The sequence below is a fragment of the Oncorhynchus keta genome, chromosome 13 (assembly GCF_023373465.1).
Source record: "Oncorhynchus keta strain PuntledgeMale-10-30-2019 chromosome 13, Oket_V2, whole genome shotgun sequence".
NCBI lineage: Eukaryota > Metazoa > Chordata > Actinopteri > Salmoniformes > Salmonidae > Oncorhynchus > Oncorhynchus keta.
Genome location: NC_068433.1, coordinates 31,312,859 through 31,333,622, shown reverse-complemented (window position 1 = coordinate 31,333,622; position 20,764 = coordinate 31,312,859). Strand labels below are relative to the sequence as shown.

Below are 20,764 nucleotides of genomic sequence, written 5' to 3'. Positions count from 1 at the left end.
AGATCTATTTGCGTGTAATTGTTTTAATTGAGCTCCTAGAGTGTGCAGCTCTCCTTTTCTTTTTCAAGCCTGGACTCGAACCAGGGTCTGTAGTGACGCCTCTAGCACTGAGATGCAGTGCCTTAGACCACTGCGCCACTCAGGAGCATCCCCACCCATTCTAACTGTAAACTGTCTTCAGATGAAGCACACAAGTCGAACACACCCATGCCATATCACTCATTGTAACTAATTTACTCATTGGGACAGTGGTTTTGTAATGTGCAAAGCAAGATAATAAACAGCATGAGACATAGGCTGGTGATTTCTAATACACCCCAGTCCCTTACCCTCCTACCCCTCTTTAACTCCCTCTCTCTTTACTTTCCTCCCACCTGTATACAGGTTACAGAGTCATAGAATTTCCAATACACTCCCTTCTTCACCTCCTGCTTCTCTCTCTCTCTCTCTCTCTCTTCACCTCCCTTCTCCCCTCTTTTTTTTTTTGAACTACTCCATTGCACCTGTAGATGTATAAAAGTCCCCTGATCCGTCAGATCGGCCTCACTCCCTGCTAACTGAATGGTCAGCCTGCTAACTGAATGGTCAGCCTGCTAACTCTGATGTTAGCCATGGGTCAATTAAAGATCATTGGTGTACTGCTGTTGATATGTGGGTACCGCACAGTGGCTAGCACAGAAGAAGGGTGAGTAAAACAGATAGGCTGAGATTTTAATATTGATCCATAAACAAGTGCTATTTTGGTGGATGTCTAATTGCATCATTTGAATGAAGTGGTTCAATGTTAAACGGATTTTGTCATTATTATACTTTATCAATTTTTTACTGATAAGTATTTTTACCAGCAACGTTTTTGAAGGATTTTAATTTAGTTGGATGATTTGTAGAACTTGATGCTTATTGTGAAGACATCATTGAGGGACATATAGTGTATACCCAGAGCCAAGTATTTAGAGAGTTTGGCTGTTGAGGTTTTATGATGCATGTACATGACAGCCATGTTAGGGTCCCATTAAGACATTACATAGGAAATACACAGAGTGTACAAAACAGGAACTCGATATTAGGAAGGTGTGTTGTACGCTCAGTGTATTTCAATAACGCTATGTAACTGAATGTCTAGATATAGAACAATATTCAGAAGTTGGCCCAACTCTCTAAATACACGGCTATGACTGTACTCAACCATTTTTTTTATTTTACTAGGAAAGTCAGTTAAGAACACATTCCTATTTTCAATGATGACCTAGGGACAGTAGGTTAACTGCCTGTTCAGGAGCAGAATGACAGATTTGTACCTTGTCAGTTCGGGGGTTTGAACTTGCAACCTTCTGGTTACTAGTCCAACGCTCTAACCACTAGGCTACCCAGCCACCCCATGTATTGTTCTGGTGGAACCGGTTTAAACAGCGGCGACTTTGGACGGTTGAATAATTGGTTGCTCAGGATAGATCATGTTCTGTACCTTTTCTATTCACGATTCATCTGACTGTGGATTAGATTGCACTAATGCGCTTGACTGTAAGTCGCTCTGGATAAAAGTGTCTGCTAAATGACTCAAATGTAAATGTAAAAAATGTCATCTGAAACTCACTATTCACCAGTGTTGGGGAGTAGTGAACTACCTTTAGTTCAGCTAGTAATTGAATTGCATTTTGTGGTAGCTTGGTGGTAATTGAACTAAATTCAACTCTTGGTAGTTCTTTCAGCAGTGAATTACTTTTTTGCCATCTAGTGGTGCAGCTAGCTACTGGAACTACACACTACTTTTTTTAACCCTCTAAGCCTCTGAGAACGTTCTAAGAACGTCACGTGATGGTCCCAAGTGAATGTTCACGGGGGGACCTTTGTCTAGTTCCCTGTTACGTTCCCAGGACGTCACTGAGGACCATGTTATAACCGGTTTAGGACGTTCTCAGGACTTTCATTTGACTAGTCCTCAGGATGTTGCGTGATGGTCCCAATGGAATGTTCTTTAGGGGACATTTTTATAGCCCCCTTAGGATGACGTTTGCCCCTGGAGGTCTAGTTCCCCGTCCCGGGGATGTCCCCTAGGATGTTTTTAGGAAGTTCTTTGGACGCTGTGTGGTCCCGTGAAGGTTTTGTCTAGTTCCCGGTTTGTCCTGGGGATGTCCCCTAGGATGTTTTTAGGGCATCCTTGGTATGTTGTGTCATGGTTCCCTGAAGGTTTTTGTCATGTGATGGTCCCAGGTGTCCCAAACCATTATAAGTAAAGTAATGAAATGGTACGGGGGTTCGAGTCGATTTCCGCGGCCCTGCGAATCAAATTACCATAATGCAAAAATCCCTATCAAAATCAGTCAGTTTAAGCTAGAAATATGTTTTTTCCATTGATGCATCCGCCGATGTCGCACTCTCGTATCTGCAGTGAAAGTTGGCAGAGCTTGAGCGGTGTTTGTCAGACTATGAGACATCCCGAAGATTGGTCTTCTCACTAACTCGCCTGTAGCATCCGGAACGGTTTGGCCTACAGACTATTCTGACCCCTCTATGGAAAGATGAGACTCTCGTGTACAAGATGGCGTTTGCTCTCTGACCCCCACAAGCGTCTGAAGTCGCTACAGCCGATCAGCCAACTTCTGTCTTCCCAGTCATGTGAAATCCATAGATTAGGGCCACGTCAATTTATTTCAATTGACTGATTTTCCTTATATGAACTGTAACTCAGAACGCCATCTGCACTGCTATTTTAGTGACTATTCTCTCATTGATTTCATTTAGTTAGTTCAGCACTTTGAGTTTGTGTTTTCAGGATTGTTGTCTAATGTGGGCACAGCATATTATTCTGTTTTAATGTTACTCCTGAATCACTAGGATAAATGTAATTCCAGTGTGAATTAATTGGTAGCTTGGTCAACTACATTTTCAGAGTACCTTCCCCAATACTGCTATTCACCTATTCATTTTCATTTCCTGTTTTAATTTAGATTTGTGTTTCTTTTACACAGCTATGAAAGAACAGTGAGAGATGCTGGTAAGTTTGTCATATAAAAAGTACAAATTTGTTTTAATCTTGCTCACATTCTGCCTAACTAATGAGGTGACAGTAGTAGCAGGGACCCACCTGATTCAACCGATCAAGAGCTTGATTATTAAATGATTAGTTGAGTCCAGTGATTTAGTGTCGGGCTAGAACAAAGATGTACACCCCGCCGCTGTGGGTCTATTCTACGGTAGATGATAGAATTCAAGACAAGAGGCTCAGTCAGTACTATCCATCCACGTGATCCAGTCCCAAACGGCACCCTATTCCCTATAAAAGTGGACCATGGCCTCTTGTCAAAAGTAGTGCACTACATAGGGGAAAGGGTGCCATTTGGTGTCGTTGGGAACGTGATGGACTTTCCTCCTTTTACTCTTATCTTCGTATACCTATACATCCCCTCCCCTATACAATGCAACCTGCTTATCACATCACTAAACACACAAGCATACACACAGATACCCTTCCTATAAGACAGCGCAGGAGGGTGCCATACTGTGATGCGTTTAGGGCCTGAGTGTTTCATAATGTTTTCATAACGCAGATTCCAAATGCATTACTGTTGATACGGTAGTCAGTGTTCTGTTGCCAACTTGTTGCGCAATGCCACCATGACACCATTGTAACAGTGAGGACAACACGCGACGGCCAATATGGTATAATGCTATTTAGCCATGACTACTTGCTTTGATCAACCAACTGATCCATGATATTTGCCTTATTGGTAATATAAACTGGCACAAATTCTTCACAGTAACTGGCATTCAGTGATGCCAGTTGAGATCAAGTATTTGCTGTTATTTAAATGTTCGATGATGTCAGAGAGATTTGTTTGCTATAGAGAGAAGAACTTTCAGAGCCTCGCTAACTCTCCCTCTTTCCCGCCCCTCTCTCGTCATCTCTCCTCCCGTCTCTCTCTGTCACAGCCATCCTGACCTCCTGTGACTTTAACCAGGAAAGTACGCCGTTCTGTCAGTTCCGGCAGGACAGTGCGGACAACAGTGATTGGACAAGACATAAAGGCGCCACCCCTACACCTGGAACAGGACCCCCCGGGGACTACCCTGACGGCAGTGAGTAGTGTTTGACCTTAAAACGCCCACCTGAAACATTAGACCATTCAATGATTGGTTCCCTCTTATATCCATGTAATGGGGGAAAAAGGAGCTCCTTTGAGATTTACCTACCTGTAGTAATATCTCATATTGCCCAACCAAGATACAAGAGAATGCCACGTTCCACGAGTCATGCTACGAGTCATGGTAGCCTGGATGCCAGTCAGTTTCGGTTGTCTTTGTTGTCACTATCGAGACGTGTGTGTGTCCTGAGAAGACACAGAAGGCTTTGTCCAAAATGGCACCCCTTGGCTCTGGTCCAAAATAGTAGACTAAATAAGGAATAGGGTGCCTTTTCAGACGCTGCCACAGTGTAGTTCAACGCTTCTCCTTCGTCTCCAACCCCCTATTCTCCATCACCGTTTCTTTCTCAGTTTCTGTTTCTCTCTCTCTCTCTTTCTGTTTCTCTGTTTCTCTCTCTCTCTTTCTGTTTCTCTGTTTTTCTCTCTCTCTCTTTCTCTGTCTCTCTCGTTCTCTCTTTTCCCTCTCTCTGGATAATATCGTTATTAGTGAGGGAGCTTGTCCCGGTACATACCTCTTTACTATGTATCTGGGTTCTTTCTCTTTCAGATGGTTTCTACATCTACCATGAGTGTGACAACGTGGCCAATGGGCAGAAGGCTCGTCTCCTCAGCCCAGCTCTCACCTCGCCCTCAGCCCAGATCTGTGTCCAGTTCCGCTATTACATGTACGGCTCAGACAACCAGAACCACCTGCGCGTGCTGGCCAAGCGGCCCAGCTCAGAGGACAACGTCTGGGAGAAGACAGGGATCCAGAGCCCCTCCTGGCTTGGAGCTTCCATTACTGTGGCCAAACCAGCAGGACAGAGCCTAAATGTGAGAGAGAGTGTGTGTGTGTGTGTGTCGCTGGTTCAGACCTGGGTTCAAATACTATTTTAAATCATTTTAAATACTTTATCTGGGCTTGATTGATCTTATGGACCAAGAGTTAGTAGTTCAAAAACTGCAACAACAAACCTTTTTTTTTTTAAATAAGGTTTAGGGAAAGTAGTTGCCGAGACACTAATGTTTGTATGTGTCCGCTTTCAACAAGTTTCACCTAAAGTTGTTGCTAAAAGACTGGTGTGTGTGTGTTCAGATTAGTCAGGTCACAATTCTCCATATTAACTCTGCATTAACATATTAACTCTCGGTTTACAGATCGTGTTTGAGGCACAGCGAGGGCTCAGCGATTCGTGTGACTCAGCGCTGGATAATATTGTCATTAGTGAGGGAGCTTGTCCCGGTACATACCTCTTTACTATGTATCTCCGTTCTTTCTCTCTTTCCCCTCGCTCTCTTCACCTTTATACCCCTCTCTCTCTCTCTCTGTTTGTCTAGACGTCTGTTTTGATCAATCCCATGTATTTCCACAGCCTGTCTTACTGGTTGCGACTTCGACACCTTTGATGAGCTGTGTGGGTGGGATGCCAAATCACCTACAAATCCTGAACTCTTCGGCTGGGAACAATTCAGTGGAGGCACTGAGACCCCTGGGACTGGTCCCGACGATGATTTCTCCAAACCAGGCTGTGAGTATCAGTATTGTATCATTTTCACACTACTTAGCCGAGGAGAGCAGAGACGAGACGAGACGAGGCAACTGGACTGGCCTGGTTACACATCCACCATAGTTGCTGGAATGGTACTGGAAAAGACCATAGGAAAAGAAAATATACGAGCCAGCCCAGTACTGTTTGGGTTCGATATGACAGTGTGAAAATGCTTGTCAAATCATGTCATCACTATTAGATTTCTGTGTCGAATGTCTGTCCTGGTCTTCTTTCTCCATAGTCGGCAGCTATCTGCTTATGGACTCAGTATATGCTGTCCCTGGAGAGAAAGCAGAGCTGTGGAGTCCCATCACCTCCAGCGGCTCCTCTGGCTGTCTGGACCTCACCTTCCATTACTACATGTGGGGAACTGCCACCGCAATGAAGCTCCAAGTGCACGCTGTGACCGCAGGTAAGACCCAACAAGCCTACTGAGGGCAAGATAATAGAAGGCTTGCAGTTGTCACAAATCACCTAGCAACCACACCAGGCGCCATGTTGGAAGACCAAAGTCAAGTAGCCTAGCAGTCAAGATTGTTGGACCAGTAACCGAAACCAAACTGAATCCCCGAGCTGACTAGGTGACAAATCTGTCGATCTCCACTACATGTTTCAGTCTCTAGCTCTCTCTCTCTACCTTTCTCCATAAACTCTGACCACCTCTTCTGACCCCCCAGGAGGAAACCTTGGAGCCCCCATCTTCTCATTGACAGGGAACCAGGGCCAGAGCTGGAAGCCTGCAGACATACGCTACCTTGGCTCAGGTGACATGCAGGTAAACCTAGTAGGGTTTTATTCTTTATTTGGATCCACATAAAATGGCAGCTTGAAGACCGCTAGTCTTCCTGGGGTCCAAAATAACTTTAGAACTGGGGGGGAAGAGACCAAAAAGACTTTGCTTTCAAAGGCATGTTGATCTTGAATCTGGTTTTCAACCCTTCCTCCTAGAAGCACAAATGTGGTTGTATTTTGTGAAGAGTAAAGAGCTAATTGACTGAACCCTAACTTTTTTCCTTTTCTTTGAACGTCCGTTTGATGAAGAGTGTTTCGGTCACAGCCTATATGGTTACGGTTGTGATAAATATGTCCCTTGTGTTTGTGTACCAGTTTGTGATTGTTGGTGTTTTCGGTGAGACCCCTATGACAGACATCGCTATAGACGCAGTATGCATCACAGCCTGCACAGGTAAGGAATAATCTATGATCTGAGATAATACAGTATAAAATCTATTGTTGTTTTATGGTCTTTGAAAACTGCCAGCCTCGAGTTTATTTGTTATTCTGAAATTATCGTTTTGTATATTATATGTTTTCCTTGGTTATTTCAGCTCTACCAACTCCCAGCCCAACTACACCAAAACCCTCAACTCCTGGACCAACTACACCTAAACCCTCAACTCCTGGACCAACTACACCTAAACCCTCAACTCCTGGGCCAACTACTTCTGGGCCAACTACACCAAAACCTTCAACTCCCAGCCCAACTACACCAAAACCCTCAACTCCTGGACCAACTACACCAAAACCCTCAACTCCTGGACCAACTACACCTAAACCCTCAACTCCTGGGCCAACTACTTCTGGGCCAACTACACCAAAACCTTCAACTCCCAGCCCAACTACACCAAAACCCTCAACTCCTGGAGCAACTACACCAAAACCTTCAACTCCAGGACCAACTACACCTGGGCCATCAACACCAAAACCTTCAACTCCTGGACCAACTACACCTAAACCCTCAACTCCTGGGCCATCAACACCAAAACCCTCAACTCCTGGACCAACTACACCTAAACCCTCAACTCCTGGGCCATCAACACCAAAACCCTCAACTCCTGGGCCAACTACACCTAAACCCTCAACTCCTGGGCCATCAACACCAAAACCCTCAACTCCTGGACCAACTACACCTAAACCCTCAACTCCTGGGCCATCAACACCAAAACCCTCAACTCCTGGGCCAACTACGCCAAAACCTTCAACTCCAGGACCAACTACACCTAAACCCTCAACTCCTGGGCCATCAACACCAAAACCCTCAACTCCTGGACCAACTACACCTAAACCCTCAACTCCTGGGCCATCAACACCAAAACCCTCAACTCCTGGACCAACTACACCTAAACCCTCAACACCTGGGCCATCAACACCAAAACCTTCAACTCCTGGACCATCAACTCCTGGACCATCAACACCAAAACCTTCAACTCCAGGACCATCAACACCAAAACCTTCAACTCCAGGACCATCAACACCAAAACCTTCAACTCCAGGACCAACTACTCCTAGGCCATCAACACCAAAACCTACAACCACCAAACCACCAGGTGAGATTAACAGCCAATCAGATGATTTCATTCTCACAATCAGAATCAAACACCACTTTCAGTATTCGCACAATTTTTTTTATACAGTCCTAATGTTAACCACTTGTCTCCCTTCCATCCCACAACACTCTCCCTCTTCTTCCTCTCCCCATCCCTCTCTTCCGCCCTTCCCCACTCTCTCACTTATTCCTCCTCTCCATTGACCCTCCTTTTCCTCATCCTCTCCCTCTCTCTTTTGCCCTCCCCCCATAGTGAAGTGCCCTCCTAATGCTGAGTACATAGAGTGTGGCCCAGCCTGCATCCCCAGCTGTAAGGAACCCTCTACTAACTGCACTGGGTCCTGTATCAGCGCGTGTTTCTGTAAACCAGGCTTCGTGTTCAGAGGCAGTCGCTGTGTCCCCATCGAAACATGTGGTTGTCTGGAGGGAGGTGACTACTATGAGGTACGAGACCATCTGGGATTTTTTTTGTCTGTGGTTAAAAATGTTCGATATGATTTAACACAATGCAATAGTATATAAATATGATATTATTGTCTGGGGATAACAACAATGACGAGGTATTTTTTATTTTTTTACCTTTACTAGGCAAGTCAGTTAAGAACAAATTCTTATTTTCAATGACGGCCTAGGAACAGTGGGTTAACTGCCTGTTCGGGGGGCAAAATGACAGATTTGTACTTGGGGGATTTGATCTTGCAACCTTTCGGTTACTAGTCCAACGCTCTAACCACTAGGCTACGCTGCCACCGCAATAGTATGAGACAATCTGTAATAGTTAGTATGTGGTCCATGACGTTCACGTTGGGAAACACTGTGATATACGACACTATTTACGATACAGTATACGATACAGTATACGATACAGTATACGATGCGATATCTGAAACACCCCGATACTTTTATTTGCAGAATGTCCACTGACATGGAAATTGATGTTGCTCAAGTCAGCACGTCACAAATATACATTAAAAAGCACCAACGACGCAAGGAAAACACACGAAACCATTCACAAATAAACCATGCTTATTGTCAAAACAACAGGTTAATAATCCACCTCTCTCCCCGTCCCTGTTGTTGTAGCCAGGAGAGATCGTCTTTGGTGACGGCTGCTCCAAGCTGTGTCGTTGCGCAGGCAACTACACTCTGGACTGTGTGGACAACGCCTGCTCACCCGCGGAGGAGTGCCGCAACGGGGCATGCTATCCCAAAGGTGCAGTTGAGTTGAGTTGCCACAACTTGTAGAGAGACCTTGACATGTTCTTAGAATCGATAATAGTGATAAGGAGGAGGAATCGTTGGGAAACCCTTGGGTATTGTGCCCTGTTTGATTCCCAGCTAAGCAACAAAAGAGCATATATTATGTGCATTTATGGCTCAGCACAAACCCTATTACCGTTATGTCAGGCATCACTGGCTGACAACTCTAGCGCGACGCATCAAGGACGACATTTGGACACTAGCTATGTTTCCATTAACTTGTCCAGTGAGGGGGGGTCGACATTTAGAAAGTTTGCATAGAAATGTTGGGCTGCCTGTGTAAACACAACCAAACTGTCCACCAGCCAATTACTAATTCCGCTTACAACTTTATATCACTAGTCCCCCACAGGCACCTCTATCAATCAGTAGTATGATATTACCAATCTTATCCACCTGCTTAATATTCGCCACACAGTCTAGACACATTAGACACACATTTATATTGACTGCTATTGATTCCCAGCTATCTGATTAATCGATTGATTGATTACTTGATTACTTGATTCATGAATTGTTCCCTCCAGGCACTTCTACCTGTATAGCGTCCGGTGACCCTCACTACACCACCTTCGACAAGAAGAAGTACAACTTCATGGGGAACTGCAGCTACCTGATGTCCGAACCTTGTAACGACACCTCAGTGCCTCACTACGAGGTGCACGCCGACAACGAGAACCGCTATAACCTACCAACCATCTCCTACCTGAAGGCTGTGCACGTGTACGTGCGCGGGGTGAAGATCTCCGTGCTCAAGGGAGGCACCGTGCAGGTGAGAGAAAGAGAGTGGGAGATGAGGGGTATGATGGGACGGATGGATGACATTTGAAACTTTTTTTACACATATTGTAGCAATAGAAAAGATGACTTATAACATGCGAAGCCCTGTATATGCGCAGACTAATTAACACCAATATAAAGTCACGACACAGTATGAAAAGTACATATAATTTTTCACCCTTGGCTTTAGCCTTCAATATAAAGTAACAGACACAGTAAAGAAAAGTTCGTCTCTCAATTCGATACGTCTTAGTGACCGGAGGGCCATTCTTGCGCAGCATTCAATACATAAAAAACATAGACACAGAACAGCACATAAAGAGGAAGCCAAAAAAAAGAATAAAAAAAAAAGGAATGCCCATCAATCACTAACCCATTTCTGTGTTTTCCTCCTCTCCTCCGTGTAGTTGAACGGTACCAAGGTGAACATCCCTCTGACCCCAGCTACAGGAGTGTCTGTGCTGATGTCTGGTAAACACTACACCGTAGCCACGGACTTTGGTGTGACGGTACGATACGACGGAAACCACTTCATGGATATCAAAGTCATCAAGGAGTGAGTCAAAACTGCTTCACACACCTGCCGAGACCAAATATGGGGTTTAGGCATATAGGTTCCCCTCCTACAGATTTGGGGACCCCAATATGATATGTCCTAAAAAATAACTATATAAAAGTAACATTTTAAAAGAAAACAAATATAAGCCTCTCACGTTGTCATATGTTTACGATATAATTCTGCTGTGATTAAAATGCTTGAGAAAGCGATTAGCTCATAAACTTGTTTTGCTCCTCTGTAATTCAGCTATAAGGACAAGCTGTGTGGACTGTGTGGAGACTACAACGGAAACCCCAACGATGACTTCAGGAAACCTGATGGTTCTCTGACCCTCGACCCCAATGACTTTGGACACAGCTGGCTCACCGATCCGAAGTGAGTCACGCCACCAGTTAGACATGCGGACGCAGGCAGGCACTCACACACAGAAAGACATGCACCTGTGCACATGCACACGAGCACACACACACGCGCGCACACACACACACACACACACACACACACACACACACACACACACACACACACACACACACACACACACACACACACACACACACACACACACACACACACACACACACACACACACACACACACACACACACACACACACACACACACACACACACACACACACACACGGCTGATTCACTCTGTCTCGCCCTCCAGTTGTAACAAGCAGCCCAACATCACCATACCTGGCTGTACTGATGATGAGCAGGACAGGTACGAGAGCTCAGGATACTGCGGGATGCTACTGGACAAGAACGGACCTTTTGCTGTCTGTCACCCCAAGGTCAACCCCAATGTGAGTAATTACCTTACTTGTAATCATTATGAATCTGCCCTCTAGATAAAGATACAGTATGTAATTCCCGGGATATCTAGCTATGTGGGAAACTAAGAAACTGGCAGTGTGGCAACGCAAGACTGCAGTACTCTAACTAAAGTCCTCAAGCTTTGTCTGCCATGTGTGTGTGTTTCTGTGTGTGTCTCAGAGTTTCTTCAAGGACTGTCTGTTTGACCTGTGTGAGCTGGACGGTGCCAAGCCCATCCTGTGTGAAGCCATTGAGTCGTATGTAAATGAGTGTCAGGACCGAGGAGTCACCATTGGACCTTGGAGGAACAGCACCTTCTGCCGTGAGTAGAGATCACGGCTGGAGTCAATTCCATTTCAATTCCAGTCAATTTGGAAAGTTAAGCACATTTCAATTCCAGATTGTTCCTCATTGAAAAGCATTTGAAGAGATTCGGAATTTAAATTTTGAGTGAACTTCCCGAATTGACTGAAATGAAAATGGAATGGACCCCAACCCTACACGATGATAACGAGGAGGAAGAGGAGGATATTCATGTTTTAAGATGATCAACATGATAATAATGATTCGTTCACGCGCCGAAGACACTGTTATTAACACATCAATATACTCCGACAGTTCTGTTCTTTAAAATCAACAAAGTCGTTCCCGAGAGACAGTCATGTTTTAAAGACCGGCCTCCTAATGTCTCCTCCCTCCTTCTCTCAGCTCTGAAATGCCCCCCCAACAGTCACTACATACCATGTGCCGCCCCATGCCAGCCCACCTGTGCCGCCAAGCCTCCCACGGGGTGTGACGGACCCTGTTCAGAGGGGTGTGTGTGCAACCCTGGGTACATCCTCAGCGCCGGGAAGTGTGTCAAAGAGAGCTCCTGCGGCTGCAAACACACTAACGGAGAGTACTACGAGGTAAGAGGGTGTGTGTGTCATGTTATCAATGCCCTTGTCTGAGTTGGAGGTTTTTCAAACATATTATACTGGACGGTGAAAGTGCAACGGCCCTCGCAGGCCTCGAACCCAGGACTCCCAGAGCATAGTAAACTTGCTAAGATTCTAACCCACTTCGGGAAGAACATAACCCCCCCCCTTCCTCGTCCCTCCAGCCTGGTGATGAGTGGTACATGGAGAACTGTAAGCTGAAGTGTTTCTGTGACGCCTCCTTCGTCACCTGCAAGCCCTCTGACTGCCCTCCCCTGCACGAGTGTAAGGTACAGGGAGGAGAGCTGGACTGCTACCCTACAGGTAAGTCCCTTTACATAAACGGTCTGAACACGCACACAAACACACACTCAAAAGGGTGTCTTGATGTCTGAATGTCTTGGAAGTCAGGGTAGGTGACCAGGCTATGACCATATGAGTTGGCAAGACAACACAAAGAGGTCTGGAAGCAGGCTTTTATATCTCATGATATCTCCCTCGGCTCCATTTACCTCAGGTTCTCAGGACTGTGTGATCTCTGGGGACCCCCACTACAACACATTTGATGATAAGTTCTACAGCTTCATGGGAACCTGCACCTACACCCTGGCTAGGGCCTGCAAGAACAACACTGGTAATTACATGAGGATGATGTTCTGTAGTTCTACCTCTGTTTTATCAGTTCTAGATTATGTAGTTCTAACACTGGGTTCTAGGTTCTGTAGTTCTAGCTCTGTCATATCAGTTCTAGATTATGTAGTTCTAACACTGGGTTCTAGGTTCTGTAGTTCTAGCTCTGTCATATCAGTTCTAGATTATGTAGTTCTAACACTGGGTTCTAGATTCTATAATTCTAACTCTGGGTTCTAGGTTTGTAGTTCTAGCTCTGTCATATCAGTTCTAGATTACGTAGTTCTAACGCTGGGTTCCAGATTCTGTAGTTCTAACTCTGGGTTCAAGGTTCCGGGGGTTTCGAACTCCGGGTTCTAACTATGTTCTGCTGTGTTCTCAGGTCCACAGTTCTCCGTGGAGGGTAAGAACGAGGAGCGTGGCCTGGCTGGAGTGTCGTACCTGAAGAAGCTCTACGTGACTGTCGACGGAACCACCGTCACACTGATGAAGAGCAGGAGGGCTCTGGTACTTGTTGATCCATCAATCAATCAGTCAAATGTATAAACGCCCGTTTTACATCACAGACGGTGTCACAGAGCTTTTGAAGTAACGAGGCCTAGGCCCCAAAGAGCAAGAGCAAAGCAGAAGCAAACTTGTCCGAAGGAAGAAATCGACTTGCTGTTACAGTAATGAACATAGACCTGTGACACTAACACAGTTATTAACATGTAATAACACTTTCCCATAAACGTTTTTTTTTTGTTATCCTACACATTCCACATCGCAGATGTGGTGGTGTCACTCAATTATCTCTGTCTTTCAAACTCCACGTCTCCCTTAATCAATTAGTGAAATTGCACAACGGCGATACACCCAAAGCCTTTCTTTCCCTTTTCCATACACATTTTATCCGTCTTTCTCTTTCTCTCTGTCTTTGTCTCTTCTTTATCTTTTATCTCATTCGTCGTCTATTTCACCAGTAATCCTTCAGATCTGTCCATCAATTGCGCCCTCCTCTTCTCTCGGACTGCTTTTTCCTCCTTTTTTTGTCTATTTTTCTCCGGATCAACGGAGACTTTCCTAGAATTAATCTCTCTTTCTGCCTCCACAGGTGAGCGGAAAGCGCGTGTCCCTCCCTCACTACCCCTCTCCACTAATCTCTCTATCGCTAGCGGGCCAGTACATCACCCTGCAGACACCGTTCGGCCTCAAGGTGCGCTGGGACGGAAACCACTACGCCCAGATCTCAGTGCCCAGGTGTGTACTACGGACACAGGAAGTAGATCTCCAGCAACTTCCTTTCCCCTCTTAAGGCTCAAATTACACCCTATTCTTAAATTAGGTGTCTACGTACGTACGGGCAATGCCTTTGTTGTACTTTATCAATATTCATGCAGATAATTGATCAACATTTATACATCATTTAGAACCATTTCTGTTCCCAACATTCCACATCTTTCAGCCTTTAGAGGAGTTTCAACTCAGTGTCAATCCACTGTATGAACTAAAATCAACTAAAACCTTTTTTTTGTAATTCTCTCCATTGCTTTGTGTCTTGATATCTTTGTGGTAATCCAGAGGTTTGGTATCTTGGTATCTGTTGTGATCTTTTGGTAATAATCTGGTAGTCGTAATAATCTATTGGTTGTTGTCTATATCGGTGTCAAATCTATTGTGTCTTGTATTTTGATATTTTTAGTAGGATCTCTCTATTAATCCATATCTTTGTATCTTGACCTTTGAACTAATCTACTGTGTTCAAAGCAAATCGCATTTTATTGGTCACTTGCACATGGCTAAGCAGATTATTGCGAGTGTAGCGAAATGCTTGTGAAATGTCGTGTGTCTTGGTCTATCCGTCAGCTCCTACTCTGAACGGATGTGTGGTCTGTGCGGCGACTATGATGGTAACCCTAGCAACGACTTCACCAAGCCAGATGGATCCCAGGTCACCAGCTCCAAGGACTTTGGAAACAGCTGGAAGACTAAGGACGATGAGGATGCCACGTGAGTGGGAATTATGTGGGAATTTTCTCTTGGGAATACTGACTAATGAAGTCAGGAATATTTCTGCCCAGTAATGTATGTAGTAGAATGTAGGTACACGCTTCAGGAAGTAGTTTGTGTGCACTTTATCCTATATGCACTTATTAGGAGTAATAACTGCATTGTGAACTGTAGTGGTATTACATTTCCTATTTTAAAGTGTTTACTAATTGTTTGTGTTTCCATAGATGCAAACCGGACACCAACCCAGACCCTGTCTGTGATCCATCACTGGAGGCAGAAGTGTCCAAACCAGAGAACTGTGGGATATTAACCGATACCAAAGGACCTTTCAGGTGAGCAACGGAGTCACATGGATATTTGACATGCAGAACCAACTACATATCCCTGCTGTGCGTGATCCATACCATATGTATCCTTTAGACATAAACACCCCGTTTAACACACCATGCACACACGTGAAAACATACACCAATCCATAAGTACATGGATACCTCCAAACTCACATGCTTACAAACATGGATCTCTAGTCTATTGTAATATCTGTTTACAATAATCCATGACTTTAATCCAGATAGCATGGTAAACGCATGTTGGGCTGGCAATCTTACTCCTTTACATTCCACACTGCTAAGAATATCTAAGATTGTCTTATACATACAAGCCTACTGTAGTTCGCATGCCCTGACATGATTCAGGTCATAACACTTAACTCCCTCCATGTGTTCAAAACAAACAAAATGGTTTATGGATTTGTGTGTTTGTCTTTACTTCTCTCTCTCTCTCTTTGTTCCTTTCACCCTCCCATTTAGTTTGTTCGTTCGTTCTTTCTTTCTTTCTTTCTTTCTTTCTTTCTTTCTTTCTCTCTCTTTCTTTCTTTCTTTCTTTCTTTCTTTCTTTCTTTCTTTCTTTCTTTCTTTCTTTCTTTCTTTCTTTCTTTCTTTCTTTCTTTCTTTCTTTCTTTCTTTCTCTCTCTTTCTTTCTTTCTTTCTTTCTTTCTTTCTTTCTTCTTTCTTTCTTTCTTTCTTTCTTTTTCTTTTTCTTTCTCTAATTCTTAACCCCCCTCTTCCTCACACATTAAATTCACCCCCCCCCTCTCTCTCACCCTCCTCCTCTCCCCCATCAGAGAGTGCATTGTGTTGGTGGACCCCACTCCGTTCTTCCAGAGCTGTGTGTATGACATGTGTCGCTTCGTGGGCCAACAGCAGATGCTGTGTGACCAGCTCCAGGCCTACACTGACGCCTGCCTGGGTGCAGGGGCCACGGTTCACCCCTGGAGGAAGCCAGACTTCTGCCGTGAGTCTCATATATAAATATATATATATATATATATATAGACACACTCTGTCAGGCCCTCGAAGATTGGACAAAAATTTGGTTTGAAAACAGTTGGCAGGTCACAATTATGTGTCAGCTTGAGCAAAAGTTGAAAGAAGAAGCAAAAAGTCCATATCTCAGGCTGCCACTTCAAAGTCACACATTAACACAGTTACGGAGAAAATATTGTTGTCCGTCAACAGTAAAGTTATTCCTTTTAATGTTGCAGCAAGCTTAAAGGGGCAATCTGCAGTTGCTACATTCATTTGTGGACTTATAAATTGAGAGATATGTAGCATTGATTCTTGAAGAATATAATTTATCAATGCCTTAAGAGCTTAATTCAACTGTCGTACTCCATCAGAAACCAAAAATATAAGCTTGTTTTACTCCAATGTTTGTAAACAAATAAATGTGAACAAGCACTTTATAGCCCCAAAATATGGTTTTAATATCATGGATGGTCAGTCCTTCGATCCATAGCTCTTGAGAGTAGTTACAATCCTCCAGCCCCATCGCTCAGCTTTTTATAGAAGCAAGGGGGGGAAGCATGAGACAGCCTATACGGAGGTGGTCAGAGACCTGGCCGTGTGGTGCCAGGACAACAACTCCTCCCTCAATGTGAGGAAGACAAAGGAGCAGATCGTGGACGACAGGAAAAAGCAGGCTGAACAGACCCCCCTTAACATTGACGGGGCTGTAGTGGAGCGGGTCGAGGGTTTCAAGTTCCTTGGTGTCCACATCACCAACGAACTATCATGGTCCAGACATATCAGACAGTCGTGAAGTTGGCACGTCAACACCTTTTCCCCCTCAGGAGACTGAAAGGATTTGGCATGGGTCTCAGATCCTCAAAACGTTGCACCATCGAGAGCCTCCTGACCGGTTGCATCACTGCCTGGTATGGCAACTACTCGGCATCTGACCGTAAGGCACTACAGTGGGTAGTGCGTTCGGCCCAGTACATCACTGTGGCCAAGCTTCCTGCCATGCCATATACTAGGCGGTGTCAGAGGAATCCCCAAAGAATTGTCAAAGACTCCAGTCACACAAGACTGTTCTCTCTGCTACCACACGGCAAGCGGTACCGTAGCGCCAAATCTAGGACCAAAAGGCTCCTTAACAGCTTCTACCCCCAAGCCATAAGACTGCTGATCAATGAATAAAATGACCACCCAGACTATTTACATTATGGCCTTCCCCCATTTATTTTTACACTGCTGCTACTCGCTGTTTATTAACTATGCAAAGTCACTTTACCCCTACCTATAAATTCGCTCGACTAACCTGTAACCCCGCACACTGACTCTGTACTGGTACCCCCTGTATATAGCCTTGTTATTGTTATTTTATTGTCTTACTCTTTATAATCTTTTACTTTAGTTGATTTGGTAAATATTTTCATAACTCTTTCTTGAACGGCATTTTTGGTTAAGGGCTTAAGTGAGCATTTCACAGTAAGGTCTACCTACGCCTGTTGTATTCGGCGCATGTGACAAATCATTTTCGATTTGATGTGAAGCATGCTTTGTTATTGTTTCAACCGCTGACTGCCCCTTTAACCCAGATTTGTTACAATATGTTGTAACCCTGTTTCTGCCTTCCCCTTTCTTTTTGCTCTCCCTCCGTAGCCCTGCCCTGTCCCCCTAACAGCTCCTACTCCATGTGTGTGAGCTCTTGTCCCGAGACCTGCCTGGGTGTCAGCGGCGCCCCTGGCTGTTCAGAGCTGTGTGTGGAGGGTTGCGAGTGTAACCCCGGCTTCATCCTCAGTGACGACAAGTGTGTCCCTGTTAAAGACTGTGGCTGTGTCGACTCCTCCGGAGACTACCACCCTGTGAGTACGATTCTCTCTTTCACTTTGACCATTTCGGTGTGTTCTGTAAAGCATCGAGGTTTGGTAAAGGGTACATTAGAATACAGTATGAATACAATACATTGCTAAATCATCCGAATATAAAATAAAATATGCACATCCAAAATGTCACTACACGTGCACATTCAGAAATACGCAAAACTTGATACTGAACTGTACACAACGTTTATATGTGCTGTATCTTGTATTTTTCAAGTTAAACTTTTTTGTAAAAGATACCTGTTGACTTCCCTGTAAAATATAAAGGTTAATAAATTAAATTAAATTAACATGTCCCTGGGCTATTCACGGCAGTCAGGTACTGTAGTCTGAACATGGTGTGTGTTTTTCAGGTGGGTGATGACTGGTACCTGGAGGGCTGTAAGGAGAAGTGTGTGTGTCTGGGCGGGGGGGTGATACAGTGTCACAACACCACCTGTACCCTGACAGAGAGCTGTGGCCTGCAGGATGGAGAGTTGGGATGTTACCCACTGGGTACGACACACACACACACACACACACACACACACACACACACACACACACACACACACACACACACACACACACACACACACACACACACACACGCACAAACAGGAGGGAGAGTACGGATGCCAATGTAATTTGTTTTTGTGTGTGTCATTTATTTTACTTGGCCTTTATTTTGGGGGGTAAGATTGAAAAGCGTCTTTGGGCGACAAGCACTATACAATTGCGGGGTCTCAGCCTCGTGCAGTTGTAGCTTTTGAAATGTGTACGTTCTTATAAGAAATATTGTAAATGGGGCTATCAGTGCGCCCTCAAAACATCAGTTTAAACTTCTATGAAAACAAAACATGATCAACTCAAATCTAAACTCTACCCTCCTCTACTCACAGAAACGGGAATCTGCACGGTCCAGGGTGACCCTCACTACACCTCTTTCGATAAGAGGGTGCACAACTTCATGGGTTCCTGCTCCTACACCCTCACCAAGCCCTGCAACGAAACCTCCGGGATGCCGCACTTCACCGTTGACGCCCAGAACGAGCACCGAGGCAGCAACAAGAAGGTGTCGTACGTCAAAGCCGTCGTGGTTAAGGTGTACGGGGTCACCGTCGTCCTGGGGAAAGGGCGCAAAATACAGGTGAGGGACATGGGAGGTAAAGCTACAGCACGACCTGGTTTATTCAGTTATGCTGGCAAAGTGGCAAGATATCAGTAGATAACCACGTACTGTACAATCTGCTAACTTAACTCCAATTTGAAATGGTTACACCCTCCTCTCATCTCTTCCAGGTCAACGGAACCCTGGTGACCCCTCCTGTGACTCTGACCAGTGGGGTGAAGGTCTACCTGAGCGGGAAGTTTGTTGTCTTGGAGACGACCTTTGGCCTGAGGGTGAGGTTCGATGGCAACCACCACGCTGACGTCACTCTGCCCTCCTCCTACAACGGTCTGCTCTGTGGACTCTGTGGTAAGAGATAATCAATCAATCATGTGATTAAAAGAAACCAGGCATGTAAAAAAAAAGCCCTCGTAAGTTATTTCACCCACTTTTATCATATCCCCTTTGTAGCGGGTAGTAGATTTATGTAGTCTTGTCTGAACACCTCTTTGAATATCATTTTATATCTTGACTTGACTGCTTTAAAATATAATTTCACCCCAACCCAGCTAACAGTTTGTATGCAAAGTAGCTGTTGATGTGGGCAGTAATAACTGGTTCCATCTATCCTCTATTGTAGGAAACTTCAACGGCCAACCCGGTGATGACAACATCAAGCCAGACGGTAAGCCAGCCGGCAACACAAACGAACTGGGAGAGAGCTGGCAGGTGCCCGACGACCGCCCCGAGTGAGTCACACACACACCTGAAACACACGACACACATTCATGTTTCAGTTTCAATGTTTTTATTTATCCAGCACTGTCAGGAAGAACTGTAGTCTGAACTAAGATACCAGACTATGTTACATTTAGCCTAGATTCCATTGTTTTTGTATGAATTATGACCTATACGTCTGACTCCATCGAGGAGATTTCGTTTCCATCCTCGACAGGGACGTCTTTGACATTCATCCCTTCCTTTCTTCCTTTCATCAATCCCTCCGTTCCTCTCTCTTCTTTCAGCTGTACCCACGGGGGAGGAGAGGAGGGGTGCGATCCCAAGGTTGAGGCAGAAGCTGAGAAACCCACCAGCTGTGGCATGATCTCTGACCCCAGCGGTGAGACTCACATACACACACAGAGAAACACACACGGACGCATGGAAACACAAATTACAGCTGTCGGACATTAACACCAGACAGAAAATCATAGACATGTTCAATCCACGTACACTCTTTCACAAAACGTGTTATATTCATGTTATTACATACCACTTGTACTGTATCTTCCAGTCTCCATTTACTAAAGCCATTTCTCATTTCTGTAGAACAAGAAATTGTGTTTAAACGAAACTTAATTGATTCTAGAGATAAGTGAGAGAGTTGTGCCTGAATGGTCAGCTAACTTACTACGACCATTACTCATCGGTCATTTGTCCAATTCTCTCGGTTGTCTTACAGCATTTTTTGGTCTATTGTGTCACTACATATAATTTGAACAATGTTCAAACTATTTATTGATAATTCTTCACTGTCCCAGCTATTTAGCAC

At 44.7% G+C, this 20,764-nt stretch overlaps 1 protein-coding gene across 1 annotated transcript in view; it reads left to right on the top strand.

The window, feature by feature from the left end:
- Positions 1–428: 428 nt before the first annotated feature.
- The window catches only part of zanl (zonadhesin, like), a 35,167-nt gene continuing 14,831 nt past the window's right edge, over positions 429–20,764 (top strand). Inside the window, exons 1-31 of the mRNA XM_052459989.1 lie at positions 429–685; positions 2,970–2,995; positions 3,931–4,077; positions 4,690–4,955; positions 5,280–5,364; positions 5,495–5,650; positions 5,913–6,083; positions 6,349–6,446; positions 6,779–6,857; positions 7,000–7,998; positions 8,251–8,441; positions 9,081–9,210; positions 9,785–10,029; positions 10,445–10,593; positions 10,843–10,971; positions 11,269–11,407; positions 11,598–11,739; positions 12,126–12,325; positions 12,520–12,658; positions 12,852–12,968; positions 13,347–13,471; positions 14,058–14,203; positions 14,810–14,953; positions 15,181–15,288; positions 16,080–16,249; positions 17,902–18,104; positions 18,476–18,617; positions 19,004–19,251; positions 19,404–19,581; positions 19,853–19,961; positions 20,238–20,332. Coding sequence (XP_052315949.1) covers positions 582–685; positions 2,970–2,995; positions 3,931–4,077; positions 4,690–4,955; positions 5,280–5,364; positions 5,495–5,650; positions 5,913–6,083; positions 6,349–6,446; positions 6,779–6,857; positions 7,000–7,998; positions 8,251–8,441; positions 9,081–9,210; positions 9,785–10,029; positions 10,445–10,593; positions 10,843–10,971; positions 11,269–11,407; positions 11,598–11,739; positions 12,126–12,325; positions 12,520–12,658; positions 12,852–12,968; positions 13,347–13,471; positions 14,058–14,203; positions 14,810–14,953; positions 15,181–15,288; positions 16,080–16,249; positions 17,902–18,104; positions 18,476–18,617; positions 19,004–19,251; positions 19,404–19,581; positions 19,853–19,961; positions 20,238–20,332 — 5,380 coding nt within the window. The 5' untranslated portion in view covers positions 429–581. The remainder of the gene's footprint in view (positions 686–2,969; positions 2,996–3,930; positions 4,078–4,689; positions 4,956–5,279; positions 5,365–5,494; positions 5,651–5,912; positions 6,084–6,348; positions 6,447–6,778; positions 6,858–6,999; positions 7,999–8,250; positions 8,442–9,080; positions 9,211–9,784; positions 10,030–10,444; positions 10,594–10,842; positions 10,972–11,268; positions 11,408–11,597; positions 11,740–12,125; positions 12,326–12,519; positions 12,659–12,851; positions 12,969–13,346; positions 13,472–14,057; positions 14,204–14,809; positions 14,954–15,180; positions 15,289–16,079; positions 16,250–17,901; positions 18,105–18,475; positions 18,618–19,003; positions 19,252–19,403; positions 19,582–19,852; positions 19,962–20,237; positions 20,333–20,764) is intronic.